The sequence below is a fragment of the Pinus tabuliformis genome, chromosome 1_1 (assembly GCF_031772625.1).
Source record: "Pinus tabuliformis cultivar Carrire ecotype Pingquan chromosome 1_1, CPIR1, whole genome shotgun sequence".
NCBI classification, from domain to species: Eukaryota; Viridiplantae; Streptophyta; class Pinopsida; order Pinales; family Pinaceae; genus Pinus; species Pinus tabuliformis.
The window spans coordinates 762,124,260-762,149,567 of NC_142297.1; the positions used below are offsets into that span (position 1 = coordinate 762,124,260).

Below are 25,308 nucleotides of genomic sequence, written 5' to 3' on the forward strand. Positions count from 1 at the left end.
CTAATAAGTCATTTCCTTGTTCACAAAGAGCATTTCTAAATATTTTTCCCTCTGTTTCTTTGTATATGTTTAAACATGTTGATGCTTTTTCTTATTATCTCTTGGTTTAAACATTTTTCCTTCAATAAAATTCGCATATGTTAAATGATATCTATTATTATAGTACTCGCTTTATAATTAAATTAGCATTTTTATTATAAGTAAATAATGTTACATTGTATAATTCTTTTACCGTGTATGATAAAATTGGTATGATCAAATGAAAATAAGGATGACAAGTTTTGTTTATATATAAATTGTGTTTTATTATTACCATCAAAGTGAAAGTATTATGTTGAATAAGAATTATTTATCTTTTTCATCAAAATATTACCATTTATCTTTTAATCTTATTATATTATACATGAAGTTAATATGATGAAAATTTGTATTTGGTCATAATGGAAATGGGATACTTTACCAAATGAAAAGTGAAATGATGAATTTTATCATAAAATTCAAGGAAATGTAAGTAATGATTATTTAAAATCAAGTGCTATTAAGTAAGATTGAGAATTAATTTTTGTTGACATAACTTTAATTATGTGATAGATACAAATTCTTGTATGTTTAGAGGAATAGACAATTAGGCCTCATATGACATAGGGTCTATTATGAGTCTTACTATTATAATACGTGGGTGAGCCATGTCATTCATAATATATGTTATGGGTATCAAATAAGGGATTTAAATATGGGACCTTGTATTAACATGCCCTTACATTTTCATTGATGTGATATAGGTTCAATTTTGAGTAGTGAACCATGTCACCTCTAGCATAGGGCCATGGGTATCCAATAGAAGTGTGACTTGAACATGGGAAATTGTACTCAGATTTACTTACAGTTTCACATGTTCAAGGGATCTCTACATTGGCTGCTCCTTAAAGAGTGCAGAAACAAGAGTTGAACCCTCTACCTTGTCATTATGAACTCAAATCCTTAGTATCGTGCCATATGTTTATCATATCTTTACGATTAACATTGCCATGCACAAATTCACACATTTAATTTTAAAATATTGTTCTCATATTTTTTAGCTTTTATATTATTTCTACACTCATATTTGCAAGAAAAAGTAATTGCATGTATTTTCATTATAAATACAACTATTTTTTGTTTTGATGTTATTTTAGTATCTTACCATCTGCAATTTTATATGATTATTTTTTAAATTGTAATAATCCAAAAAATTTAAAAATGATAAGTGAATGAATAAAATAAACATGCAAGGGGGGATATCATTTTAGAATGAATTCACCCAATCTCAATACCTACAAGCTACATGAAGAACATTGTTGTGATAACTCGAAGCCCTTTTCTTGAGTAATTACTAGTGTTTTGCATGAATAAATCATCTAACCATGCCACTTATTTCCTTGGTAGGGAGTTCTATTTGATGAGGTGGTGGTAATGATTTAATTTCATAGTTACATAACCATTATTTCAAAGATTTTTTCTTTTTCTAATATGATTTTCCCTTGCTAATTTTTGGTAAAGTAATATGGACTAGGATCTTGTCATTGATTACCTTCTTTATTCAAGAAACTTGAAAGAATGAATATTAATATAACTCCATTATGTAAATTGCTTCCAATCCTATACAACATATTAAAGAGGCCATAATATATAGGTGTTACTTCATCATATTTTCACTACTACGTGTAGGGGGTTTTAAGACAATATTTAAGAGAATATTTGAGTCAATTGTCTTAACTTAAGACAAAAAGAAACTTGTGTGTTGTCTTAAATAGTGTCTTTAAGTGGGCGTCTCAAAATATAATGTCTCAAAAAGACAATATATTGTCTTTGTAATGACAATATAGAACACATATTATTATTGTCTCTATAAAGACAAGAATTATTGTCTATTGACAGACAATTTCATTTGTCTCTCTAGAGACAATTTCATTTGTCTTTGTAGAGACACTTTGATTTTTGTCTCTTTAGAGACAATTGCATTTGTCTTTTTAGAGACAATAGCTGAGATTAAAAACATATTATCTCTATAGAAACTGTATGTCCATAATTCAAACTATTGTCTCTTAGAGACAAGATAAAAAATATTTAAAAAAAAAATCATTTTGAATGTTCTTTCAAAGTAGTTTCAACATTCAAAGTTATGAAATAGTGATTTTAATTACCTTAAATCTTTGTTGTTTATGGATACCAAGAGAATAAAAAATAAATAAATCCATTATTTTTAATGCTAACAGCAAAGTGGTTTTAAATCTAAATGAAAAAACAATTCTCGAAAGCAACATTGAAAATAATAAGGCAACACACTTATATTTTCTGAAAATGCATTCACATCATTTCAACATGCATGATCCTCAATTGGAACTTCATTTTAAGACATATTATGAGTCAAAAAAGAAATGTTCTAGATTTCTCCATCCTACAAGAGGGTTTACTCTCTAACATAGAAATTCAAAGCTTCAATCACATTAAATGATGGAAATTAAGTTCATATCGAGTTGTTAAACCACATTTTCAATACCCTTGTATAATTGGAATTGGCTTCCTTGATAAAAAAAATTGTAATAATGTATATGAATTTGAATTTACAATTGATTGGAAATTCTACCATCATGAAGGTTTTACAAAAGATGAAAAACTGACACAGGCGTGCGCAACATGATATAGGCCAATTCTTAATCTATTGGTGACCTACATAATTATCTACTCCATTATTTGTGTTCAAAATTCGAGTTGGCTCCATCTCTTGTTTGCAGCCCGAGAATTGTTGCAATTGGTATCCAAATTGGTGGTGATATAGTTCTTGAGGAAGCTTCATATCCAATGAATCTAATTTGGGTAATGAATTATTATGATCAACTTCATAGTAAGCTAAAGTTGCAGAGAAGTCTCTATCACTATGTTTTTTTCTGGGCAGTCAATCATTTCTTGGAGGCATGCCAAACCACCCATCCTTCTTCCCGTTAAGAATAAAATAATAAATTCTTGTAATACAAGTTTTATACCATTTATCAATCATTTCTAGGAGAGCTACTTACTGAAATAAAATAAAATAAATGTAGTGTGTACCTGAAATAGAAATTAGAAATGTGTGCACTCTTAGTATTTCTTCATTATCACTTGCCTTGCCTTGCCTGATTCCTGGAGCACCTACAAATTCAATAGTAGAGTCATTTTATTTTTTTATAATAAAAACCCATACCATCTTTATAATAATTAATAATTGAAATAAAATTAAAATTCTGCAAACCTATTAAACTATCAATACAAAATGGCTCAAAAATAAAATAAATACTCTTTAATATAAAGATAATTTTTAATAATGATACCATCTCTATTTTTGGTTGGTAGCACTGATTGTTCCCAATCAAAGCCAAAAAATGACATGAATAGTAGTGAAAATAATAGCTAAGTCTCAAACCCTTTTAAAATGAAAGTACATGACCTATTCTTCTCTGCAGTGGGATGGGAAGTATTTGAAAAGTCTTATTAGAAGAGTGAACAAAATCTATTACTAAAACTTGCATAATCTCAATCAACATTAATACTCAACAATCATATGGAATTTTCCTGACGTGAGATCAAGTGGTGATTGAACTAGAAAACATCAAACAAATTCAGGGAAAGTTTGTTCAAAACATAATAAATATCCTCCTTCCCAACGAACTACTCTAATGGATGGTACTCTGGCTATTGAAGTAAATCATAGAGAGAACTCTCACACAAATTCCATTATTTATTACAATAATGAGTTGGTAAGCATGAGAAAACAAGTTCAATGAATAGAGGTTGAGTAGAATAATCTTCATTCAAAAGGGTTAGTGGTTTGCATTCCCTTGAGTGTTGGTAGTGCCAAGTATCACCAATCTGGTCTACTAGCAATTTCCCTGAAAGGTGCAAAGACAGGGCGATAGATTTTTTAAATTGTTAAAATAATATGAGGAATTCTTTTGTAAATATGTGTGCCATATATATTGACAAAATTAAATTTTAGTGGTGTATAATTGTTCAGTCTTATGTATTATGGTCTTATGCATACAAGTGATGGCTTCAAGGTGGTTACCCTAGGGTAACTAGTTTAGCATTCTTCATGCCTATTTTGAATGCAAATGCAATATATTATAAACATACAAATAAATATAAAATAGATGCTCTTTTGACACTCTACTCATGAGGTTTTTTGGTAAATGACACTCAAGTAACATAAACGATATGGGTATGTTGAAGGATAAATCATTTAACCATAGTGAAGGAGAAACATGATGACAAATTGCATAATCAAGAATCTTAAGGAGTAGTTTGTAGCAATTAATAAATATATCATATAGGAAGATGCATCTTCGAAGCTACAAATATCCAAAAATAGTATATGGTGGGAACAACAATATTGGTTACAAACCCAAACGAAGTAGAAATATTTTCAGGAAATTAAGGAGACATTAATTAATACACAAGGATGTATATCCAAGGACACAGATTTTAGCCCTCCTAAACGAAGGATGTGGAGAAAAACGAGTCTGTGTTTGGAAGTAGCTATCCTTACAGGCCAACTGTTAAAATTTGGAATGGTTGTTGAGGAATAATAGAGGCAACTATTAAGATTTGAAATGAATATTGAAGAATAATAGACGAAGAGTTGCTCACACTCTATGCTTGCCTCTGAACAGAAAAATTATGTGGAAAGGCATTGTGAAAGCAACCAAAGTGAGGAAATCTTTATGGTAGTAATTCATGCAACAACGAATAGATAGTTTATGAATATGGGAAGTGAGCACCATGAATGTCTGCATCGTTAAAAGTTGGATATAGAGAATGGTAGAGCGAATTAAAGCCACATATAATATGAATATCTCACTTCGAGTGTCATGAAGAACTAGTTATGCTACCAAAAAATATTGACAAATTTCCAGAACAATCTGTAGCAATTAATTAGTCTATCACAGATGATGGATAACGTAAAAATATAGACAAATTGTAGACTCAGACTTCAAGGAGTAGTTGGGAGAAATTCATCAGTCTATCATAGATGACGATACATATTCTACCTTGCAAGTATCCCAAAGGAGTAGCTAGTGAGAATAACAGTAGCAAGTGCAAAACCAGATGGAATGGATGCATTTTCAGCAAACTTGGGAGAGATTAATACACAAGAGTTATATGAAAGGACTGAGTTGTTGGCCCTCCCCAGTAAATGTTATGTAGCAAAACCATTAGAGCAGACTTGCTTCATTTATTGGTTGTCATATTGATCATGTTGCAGTGATCTTAACCACAATAATACTCTATCTCCAACTATGGAATTTGGAACTGTATTTTGATGTATGGATGCAGATTTTTGGGTTGTTTTGTCTAGCAACAAATAATACATAGATTTTTTGGGTTGTTTTCTGATTGGTTTGTGATGTCTTTTTCACGTTTGAATCAATAGATCCATAATTCCATCATTAACTTATATATTATGGAAAAATGTAACATTGAAAAGAGTTGAGAATACATACATAGTTTCCTTCTCAAGTGGAGTTGCCAAAGGTGGTTCTGGGTACTTTCACTCCAATATCTGGGTTATAACATCAGAGTCTGGAATCCACTTATCATCAATCCTGATGACAATAAATTTTCCTTTAAGGTTCATCAAAAACCTGTTCACCAACATATTCAACTTAGCTCCCCCTAATTTTCCAAATAAACATAGGCAGAGTCTCACACTCACAATTGATTTTAACCATTGCCATAAAGAAATGGCCCACAATGAAAACAAAAAATAATATATGGGCCTCGAAACCAGAAAATTACCAGTAAGGTTTGTTACTGGTATCAATGAAATTCATGTTGTATGGGACCTATTTTTCCTCGACAGTAAGCAAAACCCTCTAGCTGAAGGGAACTTCTCAAAGATGTGTTCTATACATTAAGCTTTACTTCATACATTAAAATTCATGAAATGCATCGACAGACAACACATTATTTGACAAATAAAGATGAAATAAAAGCTAGGAAATGCAACATTGAATCGTTCTATTAGAAAGGGAGAAAATGATAGGAAAATTGCTTATAGTTCCCAAGGGACCTATGCAAAGATTTTTCAATACATTAAGCTTTACTTCATACATTAAAATGCCCGAAAATCATCAATACACCACAAATTGTTTGACAAATAAAGATGAAATAAAAATCAAATAAAACATGAAATGAAAGATTCAAGAGTTCTGCTAAAACAAGGGAACATGCCAGGAAATATTGTTTACAGTCCCCAAGCTTGTCAGGTGCACCTGCAACAACCTTAACACAGACTTCTAGTGCTTCATCCATGCTCACAATTTGTGTACTGCCAATCTTCCTCCTCTCATGAAAGACATTAGATCTAACCCTTTTCTCACCAAACAAATGAGTACTCGAGACCACAATTAAAGGCTCTACGATACAACCAGTGATTCCAGAGAGTTGCAACATAGATTTTTTGCTACAATGAGAGACGAAGTGAAATCTACACTAAGCATGAATATCATAGCCATCTCTGACTTCTATAAATAGACCTCATTGTCATAGGTTTCCATCCTCCCCATTTTTATGACACTCATTAGTGGAAGATCACTCTACACTGCAAATCCCCATATATGAAACACAAATAACAAATGAATTCATTGTGAAATCTAATCCCCATCACATAAATGCTAAAATAAGAAACTCTAGGTTCCTTTCAGAGACCTATCAACGTGTTAGTTTCTGAGATACCCTTGTATGCATTGGCATGCAGCTCGCAAGAATGATGGCAATAAATCCAAACGTGCACTATAAGTTTTATGTTGAATGCCATAAATTCCATGAAACATTCAAATGGACTCTCTCGGAACCTCGGCTTAAAAGGTGGGCACAAATTTCAAGTGGAGAGTGACTTAAATTTTTTTGTACAGATGGGATATAGACATTAAAAGGGTAGACAATCGACCGATTCAAAAGAAGGCCTATTGGCCTAATTATGTTAAACACCATTTATTACAACATTACCAAAGCTGGTAGCCTAGTTCAAAAGGCCCCAAACATGAGGATTAGACTGTATAATGGCTAGCTAAGGATTAGACTGTATGGCTTTAATATCTCTACATTCATATATCTATGATGTTAAAAACCATGGATTACAACATTACCAAAGCTAGTAGCCTGGTTGAAAAAGACCCAAACATGAGGATTACAGTGTATGGTTTTAATGTCGCTACATTCATATATTTATTTGACTATGGAGGGGAGAATAGAGTTGGATTTATTGGTCTGACAATGCTGGTACAAGGAATTATTGAGGCAGGGGAGTCTGGATTTTCTTCTGGCTGAAAGCCTCTTTAGGTGGATTACTCTAGTTGTTAATTTCTTGGCTATGAAATAAAATTACCAAGGTAACATGAAACTAATATTTCATATTAGAGGCTAACCCTTCAAACCTAGAGAGGCACTACAAGAACTAGTTTTTAATAAATACAAGGCCTAGATCTTCTGGTTTAAATAGATGGTGGTAGGGGAGCGTGTAAATCCATTGGTAATGGAATCAATATTTAAGGATATCAATTAAAATTTTCAAAGACTCGTTGATATGAACAAGTGTCTTCAAAGGCGGGATAGCTAGCGATCTATCAAACATTAAATTGCTATAATATGATGGTGGGAAGAGAAATACATCTCAATTATAACAAAACATCTAACACAGGATGAATTTTGTCATAATATCATAAACACTGGTGCAAATATTTGAATCCAAAAATATAGAGCATCGACTGTTGAGTTCCATATATGTAACTGTGCATTCAAATATAGAAGATCAACACATCATGATTAACAGAGAAAGGAATCATTCACTAAGAAACAGACTGAAGATGGCCAAAACAAGAATCTTTTAAACAAATATTCAAGTACTTTTTCTTGAAAATATTTTTTTGCTTGAAAATATCCAGAAAAAAAATTAATTTACAAAGTATTAAAATATATATAGCTAGCTAGCTGGTAGCCTGGTTCACAAAGCCCCAAACATGAGGATTCATTATCACCTATTTTTCTCTGCAGTGGGACGGAAAGTCTTTGAAAACTCTTCTTAGAAGAGTGGATTGAATCTTTGACTAAAACTTGCATAATCTCAATCAACATTAATCTCAACAAGAATATGGGATTTTCCCTAAATGAGGAGATGGGAGAGAGAGAAGTGAATTATTCCACCTAGCTAGAAGACGTGAGATCAAGTGGTGATGGAATTGGAAAACATCAAATAAACAAGAGGAAAGTTTGTTAAAAACATAATAAATTGCTGTGTATGGAGCATAATTGTTCAGAGATCTTTGTTTCAGCCGGATGTATACCCCAGGAAGTTTGTACACCCCTCCATGCAGGGGGGTGTGGGGGGGACTTGTCTCCCCCAGGGGTCCAGGGGCTAGCGGTCCCCCAGCGGGGGCTTGGGGCAATGCCCTCGAAGCTAAAACCAGATGTAAAATTGCCATGTAAAAGTATAGTAATTTCTAGTCAATCTGGGCCATTCATTAGGCAGATGATCTGACGGTAAAACTTGTGTCTAGTTTAGGGTTTTTTTTCACTAGAAGGAAACCCCTCTCTTTATATGAGGGCATTGTATTGAGTCTATGTAATGTATGTTTATTCTCCAAGTGAGAAGTAGAAAGGTGAGACTGCGAGAGAAAACAAAGGATATTACAGCGGATCTACTGTAGGTTGTGTCTCTTCATTTTGCTAGATAATAGAAAGGAAGGACTGGCTATTCGAGGTGGACGTAGCCAAAACTGGGTGACCCACGTATATCTATGTCTCTCTTGTTTTATGCATTTTTTGTGTTTATATTTCTACAATATTTTATGTGTTCCATTGCTCCGTAATATATAATTTTATAACAACTGCTATCAGAGCCGAAGGTCTATTTGGCTGATAAAATCACAGGAAAGAAGGGTTCCTCATTCGAGTGGGAGTAATGGCAGAAGATGGTAAGTTTAGTGTCGAGAAATTTAACGGCCAAAACTTCTCACTGTGGAAGACGCAAATGGAAGATTATCTGTATCAAAAACAACTATACCTACCATTGGGCGGAAAAGTAAAGATGCCGACGGGTATGAGAGCTGAAGAATGGAACCTTCTCAATAGAAAAGCACTCAGAACAATACAGTTGTGCCTCGCAGTGTTGGTTGCCTTCAACATTTCGAAGGAAACAACGACAGAGGGTTTGATTAAGGCGTTGGAGAAACTATATGAAAAAACCTCAACCTCAAACAAGGTATTTATTATGAAACGGTTATTTAATATGAATATGTCAGGAAGTGGATCTGTTGCAGACCATTTAAATGATTTTAATACTATTACAAGTTAGCTATGTTCTATAGGGGTAAACTTTGATGATGAAGTTAGAGCTTTGTTATTCTTTTTCTCATTACCAGAAAGTTGGAATGGTTTAGTAATGGCCATTAGTAACTCTTTCTGGATTCAATACTTTAAAGTTTGATGATGTTTTCGGTGCTATCTTTAGCGAGGAAATGCGATGGAAAAGCTCCGGTGAGACATCAGGTAATGCTTTGAGTGTAGAGTCTAGGGGAAGAAAAATGGAAAGAGAAAAGAGATTAGGATATTGTAGTAAATCAAGGAAAGGCAGATCTAAGTCCATATCGGGGATAGTGTGCTGGAAATGCTGAAAGAAAGGACACCTAAAGAAAGACTGTAGATCTCAGAAGGAAAAAGGAGTGTACAGCAAGAAAACAATCATGAAGCAAATGTCACAGGTGAGGTTTTACAAGATGCTTTGATTCTTTCTTTCGAAAATATTACTGATTCCTGGGTGGTAGATTCAGGGGCCTCATTCCGTGCCACACTTGATAAGAAATACTTGCATGACTATGTTCAAGGAGATTTTGGACAAGTTCATTTGGGTGATGATAAACCCTGTAAAATTGTTGGAATTGTTAAGGTTCTTATAAACCAGCAGAATGGAAACCAATGGCTACTAAAGGAGCTAAGGCATGTTCTAGATCTAAAGAAAAATCTAATTTCAGCAGGGTAGTTAGGCAGTGAAGGTTGTGTGACAACTTTCATAGATAAAGCTTGGAAGGTCACCAAAGGAGCCTTGGTAATATCAAAAGGCGAAAAGGTTTGGTACATTGTATTTATGCAATTGTATTTCAAACTCTGTTAATGCTTTAACTTCCAAAGGAGCAGATGCAACATTTTGACATCATAGGCTCGGACACATGAGTGAAAAGGGGATGAAGATTCTTCGCTCAAGGAATTTGTTGCTGGGTTTGAAGAATGTTGATTTGGACTTCTGTGAGAATTGCATTTGTGGATAACAGAAGAGAGTCAAATTACTTAGAGTTGGGAAAGAAAAGAAGAGTGAAAAATTCAAGCTTGTGCATACAGATGTATGGAGACCTGCTTAGGTATCATCTCTCAGTGGCTCTCGTTATTATGTTAATTTTATTGATGATGAAACTAGAAAAACTTGGATTAATTGTATTAAGAATAGATCTGATGTATTTGATACTTTCAAGAAATGGAAAGCTTTGGTTGAGATTGAGACAGGAAAGAAATTGAACTGTCTTATATCAGACAATGGAGGTGGATATTGCAGCAAAGAGTTTGATAGGTACTATTCAGTACATGGAATTAGCAGAGAGAAGACAGCTCCAAGAACACCACAAGAAAATGGTGTTAGAAAGGATGAACAGAATAATCATGGAGCGTGGAAGGTGCATGAGATTGCATGTAGGATTTCCTTTACAGTTTTGGGGAGATGTTGTAGATACTGTTGTTTATCTAATAAACAGAGGACATTCAAGTTCCTTGGATGGTGGGGTTCCAGAGGAAGCATGGATAGGTAAAAAGGTAAATTACTCCTTTTTAAAGCCCTTTGGTTGTGAGGCCTTTGTCCATATTGATAAAGAAAATAGAACAAAGCTTGAGGAAAATTCAAAAGAAATGTACCTTTATTGGATATGGTGTCAATGATTTTGGTTATCGCTTATATGATTACAAAAATCACAAAATCATTAGGAGCAGAGATGTAATATTCAATAAAAAGGTCTTGTATAAGAATTAGTTGGAGGAAAAGAAATAAGAAAAATAAAACAAGGAATACGTAGTCCTTGATGAAATCACTGAAAAATTAAATGTGCCTGAAAATAATAATAATCAACAACCACAATAAAAGCAACCACCACAACAGTAGTAGGCACCCCAAACACCTAAAAGTGGTGTTATAAGATCTACCAGGATAAGTAGACCCACTGAACGATACTCTCCTTCATTATATTATTTATTGTTGACTAATTATCGTGAACCCGAACGTTATGAAGAAGAAATGCAGGTTGAAAGCAGGAAGAAGTGGGAGGTATCCATGGAAGAAGAGATGGACTCCTTAATGCATAACCAAACTTGGGACTTAGTCAGATTGCCTGCAAGAAAAACTACATTGAAGAATAAATGGGTTTACAGGCTGAAGGAAGAAGATGGAGGAAAACAGAGGTACAAGGCTTGACTTGTGGTGAAGGGGTTTGCACAGAAGAAAGGTATTGATTTTGATGAAATATTTTCTCTTGATGTTAAAATGACTTCAATCATAACTATTTTAAGTCTAGTAGTAGTTGAAGATTTGCATCTTGAGCAGTTAGACGTAAGGACAACCTTTCTCCATGGGGATTTGGGGGAAGAGATATATATGTAGTAGCCACAAGGATATGAAGTCAAAGGGAAGGAGAAACTAGTGTTCATGTTGAAGAAGAGCTTGTATGGCTTAAACTTGGCTCCAAGGCAATGGTATCTAAAATTTGACAAGTTTATGTCTGAACAAGGTTATACTAGATGTCACTCTGATCATTGTGTTTATCTGAAAAAGCAAAATGACGGTAGCTATATTATATTGTTATTGTATGTAGATGACATGCTTGTTGCAGGGTCTAACATACAGGAAATAAATGTGCTCAAAAGAAAATTGGAAAATTCATTTGCAATGAAGGATTTGGGAGCTGCAAAACAAATCCTTGGTATGAGAATCACTAAAGACAGGAAAGATCGCAGATTAACATTGTCTCAGAATGAGTACATACAAAAGGTGTTGAAAAGATTTAATATGCACAATGCAAAACCAGTTAGTACACCTTTTTCTTGCCATTTCAAAATTAGTAAGGAAATGTGCCCAAAGACCCAAGAAGACATGGATTATATTTCTAAAGTTCCATATGCATCAGCAGTTTCAATCTTAATGTATCCAATGGTTTGAACAAGGCCTGATATTTCACATGCAGTGGGTGTTGTAAGCAGGTACATCCATCCAGGAAAGGAACATTGGATGGTAGTAAAATGGATTCTTAGATATTTGAAAGGTACCACAAATCAAGCATTATGCTTTGGTGGTTCAAACATTTCTTTATAGGGATATGTTGATGCAGATATGGCAGGTGACAGAGATAACAGGAGGAGCACTACAGGATATGTATTTACTACTGGTGGAACAGCTTTCAGTTGAGTTTCAAAAATCCAAAGTGTTGTTGCACTTTCAACAATATAAGCAGAGTATGTTGTTGCTACAGAGGCTAGTAAAGAAATGATTTGGTTACAAAGGTTTTTGGGTGAATTGGGTAAGGAGCATGATATGGGAACATTATATTATGATAGCCAAAGTGCCATTCATCTTGCAAAGAACTCAGCATTTCATTCCCAGACTAAACACATACAGCTCAAGTACCATTTCATACAAGCAGTGTTGGAAGATGGAGAGTTGAAAATATACACCATCCAGAATCCTACAGATATGGTAACAAAATTTGTAACTAGGGAGAAACTAAGAATATGCTCAGTTTCAATTGGTCTTCAAGGATGACGATGAAGATGAGAAACAACCAGGTCCAAAGAGGAGTCATTGTCCAACAAATGAAGCAGTGGTGGAGTTGCTACAATCATTCTCCAAGTGGGAGATTGTTGTGTGTGGAACATGATTGTTTGGAGCTCTTTGTTTCAGCCACATGTATACCCCAGGAAGTTTGTACACCCCTCCACGTGGGGGGGTGCAGGGGGGGGGACATTTCCTCCCCACGGGAGTCCAGGGGGGCCGATCCCCCTCGACTGGGGGCTCCGGGGGCTAGCGGTCCCCCGGCGGGGGCTCGAGGGCAACGATCTCGTAGTTAGAAACATATGTAAAATTTCCTTGTAAAATAATAGTAGTTTCTAGTCAATTTGGGTTGCTCATTAGGAAGATGACCTGATGGTAGAACTTATGTCTAGTTTAGGGTTTATTTCCCTAGAAGGAAACCCCTCTCTTTGTATGAGGGCATTATATTGAGTCTATGTAATGTATGTGTATTCTCCGAGTGAGAAGCAGAGAGGTGACACTATGAGAAAAAATAAAGGATATTACAATAGATCTGCTGTAGGTTGTGTCTCTTCATTTTGCTAGATAATAGAAAGGAAGGACTGGCTGTTCGGGGTGGACGTAGCCCAAGCTAGGTGAACCACGTATATCTGTGTCTCTCTTGTTTTATGTGTCTTATGTGTTTATATTTCTGCAATATTTTATGTGTTCCATTGCTCCATAATATATAATTATAAAACATAAATGTCCTCCTTCTGTTGTAAATAAATTCTGAAAAATACAAAACAAAAATATCCTGGTACTTTTAACTCAATAATTTTGCAGCAAAAATACTCTAAAAAGAATCAAGCAAATAGTAAAGATTTAACCATCCAAAAATCAATACAATGAATACCTCTCCCAGATGCAGCACTCTAGATGTGTGACCTATAAATCTCCCTTATCTTAACCATATATGGATATTTCCATAAGGTCAGCTGGTTCTGGCTAAATCAATGTGAGTAGATGATACCCCTGTGCTCATTTATGAAGAAGGACAATCTTCTTAACAGATATGCGTGAGATACATGTTAAAAGCACCAACCACATCTTTATGCTTTGTCCTCTTTAAGGTATCAAGAGCTCCAAAGACTTGCCAAACCTAAGAGTCTCATCTCCTACAACCAATGTAGCAATGTATCTATCTTGACTCTGAAAATACAAAACAAAAGAAAGACTATCAACAAAAAGGCTAAGAATGTCAACGTAAACCCATTTAGTGATAGATCAATAGAATGAATACCTATCCCTATTTGAATTGCAAGGAATGTAACAATTTATTCCTACAACAAAATCTTTATGGTACAGAGTATATTCACTACTCTCACCTGAGAAGATTACCCTTTCCATGTGAGAGTTGTACATGTCCATAATGGCATCTCCATGTGCAAATCACAAACCTATTGATACACTAAAAATGAATTCATGAATGGTTAGAGAAATGGCATAAAGAAGTTAAAACAATTATGTTAAACAAGAGAGGATTACGGTGTCTTCTTTATTTATAATATTTTGAATGCAAGAAATTATCCTTATAGCGCAGATAATACCCACATGCTCATACCTGAAGTAGATAATCTTCTTGACGGATCTGCTTGAAATACATGTTTATAGCACCATCTGCATCTTTACTCTTGGTAATGTTTAAGGTATCAAGAGCTCCAAATAATTTCCAAATACAACGGAAAGGTTGTCATTGTGTCAACACAAAATCAAAGGAAAGACTATCAAATCAAAAACAAACACTTTCAACATAAAATCCATTTAGCATTAGATCAATACAATGAATACCTCTGCCAGATGCAACACTCTAGATGTGTGGCCTGTCAAGCTATCTTATCTTAACCATATATGGATATTTCCATATGGTCAATTGGTTCTGGCTAAATCAATGTGATTAGATAATACCCCTGTGCTCATACCTAAAGAAGGACAATCTGCTTAACGGATATGCGTGAGATAGATGTTAAAAGCACCAACCACATATTTATACTTTGTCCTCTTTAAGGTATCAGGAGCTCCAAAGAATTTCCAAAACCTAAGAGTCTCATCTCCTACAGCCAATGCAACAGTGTACCCCATCTGCACTCTAAAAATACAAAACAAAAGAAAGATTGTTAGCAAAACTGCTAAGACTATTAGTACAAACCCATTTAGTGATAGATCAATAGAATGAATACCTATGCCTATTTGAATTGCAGGGAATGTAACAATTTATTCCTACAACAAAATAATTATGGTACAAAGTATATTTGCTACTCTTATGTGAGAAGATTACCCTTTCCATGTCAGAGTTGTACATATCTAGAATGGCATCTCCATGTGCAAATCAAAAACCTCTTGATACACTAAAAATGAATTCATGAATGGTTAGAGAAATGGTATAAAGAAGGAAAAATAGTTATGTTAAAGAAGAGAGGCTTACAGTGTCTTCTTTATTTATAATATTTTAGATGTAAGAAATTATTCTTATACCGCAGATAATACCCATGTGCTCATACATAAAGTGGTAATATGCTTAATGAATCTACTTGAAATAAATGTTTAACGCGCCATCCACATATTTACTCTTGGTACGCTTTAAGGTATCAAGAGATCCAAAGACTTACCAAATACAAAGGAAATGGTGTCATTGTGTCAACACAAAAACAAAGGAAAGACTATCAGCACAAAAACAAAGACTTTCAACACAAAATCCATCTAGCGTTAGATCAATGCAATGAATACCTTTTCCAGATGTAACCCTCTAGACATGTGACCTATAAAGTGGTGAGCTCCAGTATTGTAGCAATAATGCTATAACTCCTGGAACTCCCTTCTTTAATTTTATCAACCCGATAGTTCGTAACAAACTTGGAAGCGACGGTGTTGTATGCACAAGTACTAGCTCTTGCCGCAGCTGTCACTTGGTCAGCTGGCACAAGTCCACTAGGAGCTTAAGCCAACTTCTATGAGCTCTTAGAAGAAGCTTTTTAATTGATGGATGAAAGCTAACTCGAAGGAAGCTAATCTAATTGCAAAAAGAAACTGAAAGCCAAAAAGAAACGCAAACCCTAGCAAACCCTAATTCTACCAGCTAGTCCTACTGACGCAAAGGAGAGCATGCAAACTATTGAAAGAGATGCCATTACTTCTATGAAGGTAAAATGCATGTGTCTAAGTTATCGCTATCTGAAGAAAACATCTTTTTGTATTTTTGATTAAGTTGTTGGAATTATCATGCATGTGCTTCTAACTATTTTTGACTGTGCAGAGGTGGATCAAGGAGGAGAAATGCTTGGGAAAGGTTGGGAAGGTTCAGAGAGGGTCTAAGGGGTCCCTAACACCCTTCCATAGAGTCTCACAAAGTTTGGCTACCAAGAAACCATGTTTATGAGCTTCTACAGGAAGTCTGCAGGGGTTCTACAGGATGTTCAGGATTTCTACAGGATGTTCTGTAATTCTTCTACAGGATGTTTAGTAATGGAATTTTGGAGCATGGATGGAGGGAAAAAGGTGGAGGAATGAGTATGGAGGTGAAATAGGGGTATAGGGGAGTTCAAGACTTGGAGGATGGAGTTGAGGAGAAGGTGTAGATGGCTGGACTTGTTCCAAGAAGATTGAAGTAATGTTGCACACAAGATAGGGTTATGAGGGCAGTATGGAAACGTGAGGCAAGAAACCAAGTTAGGAGATGGAGAAACTGGGTTTGAGGGAGTCTGGGTAGATAGGGAAGTGGTATAGGTGCTCTGCAATTTGTGTTTCCAACTGAACCAACAAAGAAATGCAAGAAAACAAAGATCTAGCTATGCTACCCTAATATGATATGGCTAACAGTAACGAGAATGGACAACAGTTTTATTTGCAAGGAAACCATGTATATTAATTATGAAATGAAGCATTCAAAGATCTGAACATGTTACCAACTTCTGCAAATGAAAACCAAACACTAATGATTGCATGGCAAAGCAAAGTCAGTGTTTTTGTGCGCAGCAAAGTCATCCTAGTCATAGCTCCTGATCCCACTGAGGGAGAGGTGAAACCACAGATGTTTGTTGGCCCTTTTCTTGAAGCTTTTTATGTTAACGACCTATCAACTAAATCTGAGCATGAAAAGCTATTTTACTCATCAAAAAACAAACTAAATAACAAACCAAGATTTAGATCTAAATAACATATTTTACTCTTAAGAATGCAGCGAAAACACATAAAGATAATCAAAGGAGGTATTGGGCGCTTGAGATGGGCCCAACCCCAAGAGCTATAGCCTCCTAAGAGACATTTAGAGCTGGTGAAAAGCTGGATTCATCTTTATTGAGCAAGAAAAGAAGAGTTATATCAAAACTGTCCACAAGGAGAACTCGAAAATGAGCTGACAGCAAAACTAATCTATTGCCTAAAAATCGAACTACAAAATGACTACAACAAGGCTATGAAATGACTAACTACCAGCTACAAAAATGACTAACCACTAGCTAACCCAAATGAGGCCCTAAGCCTTCTTATTTATACAAATTGAGGACCCCAACAGTCCTCCTAAAATTTAGGGACTCGGCTGCCCAAAACTTGTAGTTAACAGCAATCCTACTTGACTTACTTGGCTGCCCTTGTGCTCATTGATTTGGTGGCCTTTGAACTCCGAGCTAATGGTGGATAATTTGAGGTAAGGGCCCATAAATGAAGGGGACACCTTCCTACAAATCCTCTCCCTTGTTCTCCCACGAATTTGGCTGCCAAGTGCTCATTAAGACCTTCAATTTTGTCTCCAAGTTGACCAAAAAGGCTACACAAAGCACCCATTAGACTTGTTGGCATAATGACTAACCAAATTCAATCTATTAGCATAAATATAATAAAAAACATGCAATAAACTAATGAGAATGGTGGATTAAGTCAAATTAGGAGGTTGAATGAGCCCAAATAATTATCCATTTTTGGGGCTCATCATCACCCCCCTACTGAAAGTGTTGCTCATCCTCTGAGCAACCAATCTCTCTCCTCATCTTTGATGGCCGTGGTGGCCTCCTTGTCATGCCAAGATTCTGAAGTTATGTCTTCTTCTCTGTCATGAAACCATGCTTTTCTCTTTTTCCCACTACTTGCTCCTTTTCCTAAAGAATTCTCAGCTTTGGTATGATTGTGCAAGTATATTCAATCTGATAGCAGCAATGGTGGCGAAAGGAGATGAAACCAGTGGAGGATGGAAGAAAAGAGTGGTTGCATGTATCCTCAACAGTCTTCAAGCTTCAAATCCCTCTCCATAATTGATTCTAGCCTACCCAAAGGCTTCTATAGGATGTTTCTGGTAAAAATACAGAACTTCTTGTAGAAAGTCCTGTAGCTGAGTTCTGGCTTCCTGTAGAAACAGACAGCACCACTGTATCCTGCTTGGCTGTGGGTGATTTTCCTTTCAGCTTGGCTTTGGCTACCTTAGAGGTGCCCTCACTGACGTGGACTTTTTCAGTCCTTTCCATTCTACTCTGCAGTCTTTTCTCCCTGGGTGTTAGTGTGGTTTTGTCCCCCTCTGTTTTGGCAGCTTGGTTTAATGCCAATGTTCCAATCACTGATGTTGTTGGATACATCTGCAGGGTTGTGCTTTTCTGGGCTTGTCACTAACTTGTCATCATTTACCTTGCCCCATAGTACAATATACAGTCCTGCTATTACTAGAATTGCTCTCAGCAGACTTCCCAGATAATATTTCACATGAAGGATTAGCTGATCCAACACTGCAACAATTATGGTTGAAGTTGGATTGAACATTGCAGCAAAGACATGTCCCTTCAGACGGATACAGTAAGTCTATACAAAGAAGGCAAATGCAAAGCATAATACTCCCTGCATATTATGGGCCAATATGATCAATGACGATGTTAAGAATTTCTGCACATTATTAAAATGAAGATGTGGTGCTCACAGAGTATGTGATGCTAAGAAGCTGAATGTCCCACTTTAGCCTCCAAGCAGAGGCCTTTGGCTCAAAAATTAAAGCCACCACAGTGCACTGTAGAGTTCCTTGCAGCACCGTGAGAGCTGTTAATGAAATTTCTGCTGGATATTTCTTAACAACTGGAGCCTGAAAGGTAAGCATCCAGACCAAAATAAACAGCTGGCAAACAGCATCAGTGCTCCAAGTAGCCATGTGTTATGAAGAACCCTATTGAGCCTAATGAGAACAGGGCCCTTGTAGAAGGTCATAATCATTGCACCACCCACACATATAATGGTTCCTACAACTTTGGCTTGGCCATATTTACTCCTGATATCAACTTTCTCCAGTCTAAAAGCTGTGGCCATCCCAAATGTGACAACAGGAACCAGGTTTGACATTGCAGAAGCAAATGTAGCGGAGGTGTAATCTAGGCCAGCAAAGTAGAAATTCTGAAATAGAGTGGTCTTACCCAGCCAGTGCAAGCACAAAGATCTGCCAGAAGATGGCACAGGTCTTTGCAGGGCGTTGGTTTCTTTCAAGAAAAAAACAAAAGGAGAAATAACTACTGTAGCAACAGCCAGGGTGTAAGCTACGAAAACAAAATGACTCATTCCTTCGTCCAGAGCAACTCTGGTAATGATATTCATGCCGGCCAGGCAGACTTGAACTGCAATCTCAGCTAAGAATGTTGCAAATGCAAATTAATCAGCGAATGGTGAGAGCATTTCAAGGATGAGTTCGATTGGCTGTTTATGGAGGCTTCCACTGATGGAGGGTGAGCTGGCTAAGTGCACGTTGGCCCCATGCAAACCATTGGTCCCCACTGTAGTGTAATTATGAACTGTAGTTCTCTGCCTGTATTCACTTCCATCAATTACGTTGGATTTTAAACAACCACCACTACCTGTTTTCAACTTTCTTCTTGAGATGGCTGAGCACACGTGTTGATTTCCCCCACCAAGCGTTGTTCGAACTAGACGAGGGTGGCCAGTTAGCTGGCCACCGATTTTTTTAATCCCAACCATCTCATTGCTCATGCTGTTTACGAATTACATTCATGCAAATAGAGGAACGAGTTTAGTCACGTACCTGCAAGTCGTGTGTGGTTGCTGTGAAGTGCTGAGATCCTTCATTTGCTGCATGCATTTGTTTTTGTGATTGCATGTGGCTTGGCTGCTGATTTTTTGGTTGTTTTTTCTTGTGCAGGTGTCCTCTGGCCAGATCTAAGCTCCAGGCATTTGTTTCCACGTTCAAATCTGCACGTTCAAGCTGCTGCTGTTGAATTTTCACCGGGCCAGAACTTGTTTTCGCCATTGCTCCCAAACGGTAAACCAGATCGATCTGAAAATTTTTGAGCATGTTCCTATCATCATGATGCACCTCCCATAGCAAAATCATGATCAATGGATGCACAGATTTCAAGAAAAATGGAAAATGGCTGAAGATTTCATAGATCAATTTCTCAGAAACCGTGCATCAGAATTGGCTGAAACTGCTTTGGTACGCCACTATCAACCTTGTGCATCTCCCCATGAAACAGGTTTTGAAACGGACGCACGGATATGGAGAAAATGCAAAAATGGCTGATGGTGATGGAGGCTAATTTCTTGGAAACCGTGCACCAGAATTGGCTGAAACTGCTCGAGCATGTTGCCATCATCCCTATACAATTCCCTGTGAAACAGTTTTTCAAATGGATGCATGGTTTTCAAGTTAGAGCAAAAACAAATTTTGTTCTATGTATTTTCTCTTCAAAGCATTTTGCAAGTTTTTGCATGGAAAGAAAAACTGAGCTTGGGCTGTGATGCAGGTATGGAGATGATGGAGGAGGAGTTTGAAGATTGCAGGAGGACTTCTGAACCCTTGAGGAAGCTACCATGTTAACCAAACCGCCTCTTTGAAATCCATTTCTAGCTTCCTACAATTTCTACAGGAACTTCCTGTAGAAGCACAATGTAGAAGCACAATGAGGTGGAAAAATGATGGAGAAAGGCAAGGGATGGACACAGAGGTGCTTGCAGGCCTAACCAACAGATTCCCACCATCAGATTCCATTTTAGAATTGAATTTGGTTCGTCCAAAGGTTCTACAGGATGTTTCCTGTAGAAATACAGAACTTCCTGTAGAAGACACAAAAATTCCTTTGACCTTGTTTTGAGTGATCCTCCTGACCTGAAATGTCCTTGCAACTTGCAATTAGCCAATGGAAATTAGTTTTATTTTTTCTTTTCTTTTTCTCTTTTTTTTTTTGAAAACAACTAGGGCGCCTCATGGAGGTTTTCACCCTAATTGCCTACCTTGGGCACCTCCAAGGGAGGTTTTCACCCAGAGATCTTATTCTCTTTTCTCTTTTTTCCAACCTATTGACCGTCCCATGGAGGTTTTCAATCAATGAGCCAATCTAAGGCGCCTCCGAGAAGGTTTTCACCTTAGATCTTTATTTTTCTCTTATTTTCATTTTTTTTCTTTTTTTTCTTTTTTTCTCTACCCTACTCCACTTGAAAAACAAAATCGTTCTCAAGTATAAGAATACTTCCAATGGAGCCATGTGCACATCGAGATTAGAGAAAAAATTATGTGAAGGCTCGAAATGCATGCTTGGACAACTATCCGGACTTTAGAGACCAAATGATCTGACTTTGAAGGGATCAAACATAGCTGAGGAAGAGAGTACCGCTACAACTTAGTGACCGTCTGAAACCATATCTCAATATAGCTTTGATATTCATGGTCGTCTTGCTGATTTGGATCATTCTTCATGTCACCTTCTATCATGACCTTCTGATCTTCCTCTTTTTGTTGATCTTTCTCTTGAGTAAATGGAGGATTTGATGATAACCATGAGGGAACTCTCTCGATCTCTGATTTTGATGCCTTCTCTTCGTCAAGTGCAGCCCATGGTTCTCTAATCTTTTCTTTTGAATCTTCTTTTTCCTTTGGTCCTTCAATGTTGTCAATATAATCTCTGTTTTTCAACACTCTTCCTGAGCTTTGGTGAACATCATTGAGCTCAAAAGGAGTCATTTTCACATGTTGTGCCTCAGCTTTGCAATTGGGTTGAGCTACTCCATTGTATGGCTTTGGAAATGGTACGGGTAGTTGAGCGGAGGTGTGAAATTGAGATGGAGATGGATGGCATTGTGGTTGGGTAGGCATTTTGGGTTGCCTAGGTGGAGGAGGAGGCGATGGTTGTGGATGAGCAGGTGGTGGAGGAAAATGAGCGGGATGAGAGTTGTACTGGGGCCTCCACCCCTGATGAGATGTATTCCATTGAGGTTGTGGCTGAGCATAAGAGTGAAATGAATGAGCAACTGATTGGGCATAATATGGATCTGTGAAGGAACAAGGAGGAGGTGTGAACCAGGAAGGATGAGCAGGGGGACCCCAAGAAGGCATGAAAGTGGCTTGGTAGGGGTCATAATAGGTCTCAGGTGTCCCTTGCAGTTCCTGCTGGTAAGATTTAGGTCCAGGCGGCCTCCTTTGGTTCATATGATAGAGTGGTTCAGTGGCTTCTTTGGCTCTCTGATATGTAGCTTTGATTCTGGGTAAGGAAGGGCACTGATCTATAGGATGGTATTCTTCACAGATGAAACACACTTCTAGGGAGTGCATTGGACATTCATTCCCAGGATGCTTTCTAGTGCACCTGGGACAAAATATGACCAAAGCCCTCTTGGCTTCCTCTTGCTTCTTTTGGATCCACAGGGTATCCAATTGCATGGCAAGAAACTGCCTCATATCACTCTTGAAATCTTCTATCTGATCTTCAAATTCATCTTTGGACAAAATGTTGCTCCCAACATTTCTATTCGCAGACATTTGCTCTAGAGGAATGTTTTCTTCTTCTTCTCCCCTAGAGGTTCTTTAAATATGTCTTTTTGGACACTTAGGGGTTCTTCTCTCACAGCCATCGAAGAAGAGAGAAGATTGGCTGTGTGAAGCAGTGGGGGTGTTGTGCAATCATTTTTCTGAACTATCTCTACTCCTACAAGGCATGAAAAGAAATCGTTTTGGTTGATTTTTGTATTTTTCTTCTTGTACCTGCAAAACTAAAATAGATTGAACTGCAACTAACTATCTTGCTGAAATGAAAATGCGGAATTGAAATGAAAGCAGGAAAGGACTAATCTATTTTGCTAAAATGAAATTGCAGGAATGAAATGCTAGGCTACGCTTGCGAAATTGAAATGATAATCTATGCTTGCATAAATGAAATTGTGGAATTGAAGTGCTAATCTAAGGAAGTGGAAAATTCTAGTCTACTTTTGCAAAAACGAAATTGCATAATGGAAATGAAATAAACTACTTAGCAAAAGATTGTAGTGGAAAATAGAAGAAAAGCGGAAATCACCAATACTCTGACGCTCCCCCGGCAATGGCGCCAAAAAGATGTTGAGCTCCAGTATTGTAGCAATAATGCTACAACTCCTGGAACTCCCTTCTTTAATTTTATCAACCCGGTAGTTCGTAACAAACTTGGAAGCGACGGTGCTGTATGCACAAGTACTAGCTCTTGCCGCAGCTGTCACTTGGTCAGCTGGCACAAGTCCACTAGGAGCTTAAGCCAAATTCTATGAGCTCTTAGAAGAAGCTTTTTAATTGATGGATGAAAGCTAACTCGAAGGAAGCTAATCTAATTGCAAAAAGAAACTGAAAGCCAAAAAGAAACGCAAACCCTACCAAACCCTAATTCTACCAGCTAGTCCTACTGACGCAAAGGAGAGCATGCAAATTATTGAAAGAGATGCCATTACTTCTATGAAGGTAAAATGCATCTTTCTAAGTTATCGCTATCTGAAGAAAACATCTTTTTGAATTTGATTAAGTTGTTGGAATTATCATGCATGTGCTTCTAACTATTTTTGACTGTGTAGAGGTGGATCAAGGAGGAGAAATGCTTGGGAAAGGTTGGGAAGGTTCAGAGAGGGTCTAAGGGGTCCTTAACACCCTTCCAGAGAGTCTCACAAAGTTTGGCTGCCAAGAAACCGTGTTTATGAGCTTCTACAGGAAGTCTGTAGGGGTTCTACAGGATGTTCGGGATTTCTATAGGATGTTCTATAATTCTTCTACAAGACGTTTAGTAATGGAATTTTGGAGCATGGATGGAGGGAAAAAGGTGGAGGAATGAGTATGGAGGTGAAATAGGGGTATAGGGGAGTTCAAGACTTGGAGGATGGAGTTGAGGAGAAGGTGTAGATGGCTGGACTTGTTCCAAGAAGACTGAAGTAATGTTGCACACAAGATAGGGTTATGAGGGCAGTATGGCAACGTGAGGCAAGAAACCAAGTTAGGAGATGGAGAAGATGGGTTTGAGGGAGTCTGGGTAGATAGAGAAGTGGTATAGGTGCTCTGCAATTTGTGTTTCCAACTGAACCAACAAAGACATGCAAGAAAACAAAGATCTAGCTATGCTACCCTAATATGATATGGCTAACAGTAACGAGAATGGACAACAGCTTTATTTGCAAGGAAACCATGTATATTAATTATGAAATGAAGCATTCAAAGATCTGAACATGTAACCAACTTCTGCAAATGAAAACCAAACACTAATGATTGCATGGCAAAGCAAAGTCAGTGTTTTTGTGGGCAGCAAAGTCATCCTAGTCACAACTCCTGATCCCACTGAGGGAGAGGTGAAACCACAGATGTTTGTTGGCCCTTTTCTTGAAGCTTTTTCTGTTAACGACCTATCAACTAAATCTGAGCATGAAAAGCTATTTTACTCATCAAAAAACAAACTAAATAACAAAACAAGATTTAGATCTAAATAACATATTTTACTCTTAAGAATGCAGCGAAAACACATAAAGATAATCAAAGGAGGTATTGGGCACTTGAGATGGGCCCAACCCCAAGAGCTATAGCCTCCTAAGAGAGATTTATAGCTGGTGCAAAGCTGGATTCATCTTTATTGAGCAAGAAAAGAAGAGTTACATCAAAATTGTCCACAAGGAGAACTCGAAAATGAGCTGACAGCAAAACTAATCTATTGCCTAAAAATCGAACTACAAAATGACTACAACAAGACTATGAAATGACTAACTACCAGCTACAAAAATGACTAACCACTAGCTAACCCAAATGAGGCCCTAAGCCTTCTTATTTATACAAATTGAGGACCCCAACAGTCCTCCTAAAATTTAGGGACTCGGCTACCCAAAACTTGTAGTTAACAGCAGTCCTACTTGACTTTCTTGGCTGCCCTTGTGCTCATTGATTTGATGGCCTTTGAACTCCGAGCTAATGGTGGAGAATTCGAGGTAAGGGCCCATAAATGAAGGGGACACCTTCCTACAAATCCTCTCCCTTGTTCTCCCACGAATTTGGCTGCCAAGTGCTCATTAAGACCTTCAATTTTGTCTCCAAGTTGACCAAAAAGGCTACACAAAGCACCCATTAGACTTGTTGGCATAATGACTAACCAAATTCACTCTATTAGCATAAATATAATCAAAAACATGCAATAAACTAATGAGAATGGTGGATTAAGTCAAATTAGGAG

The 25,308-nt window shown here is 36.9% G+C and overlaps 1 protein-coding gene across 1 annotated transcript; it reads right to left on the reverse strand.

The window, feature by feature from the left end:
* Positions 1-14,833: 14,833 nt before the first annotated feature.
* On the reverse strand, positions 14,834-20,117 carry LOC149216255 (WAT1-related protein At5g07050-like). Its single transcript, XM_089389882.1, has 5 exons — positions 20,066-20,117; positions 19,049-19,482; positions 18,789-18,947; positions 18,489-18,673; positions 14,834-14,981 (listed from the first exon to the last, which is right to left on the reverse strand). Exons 1-5 carry the CDS (start codon positions 20,115-20,117, stop codon positions 14,834-14,836), a joined length of 978 nt encoding a protein of 325 aa, XP_089246008.1.
* Positions 20,118-25,308: the final 5,191 nt, after the last annotated feature.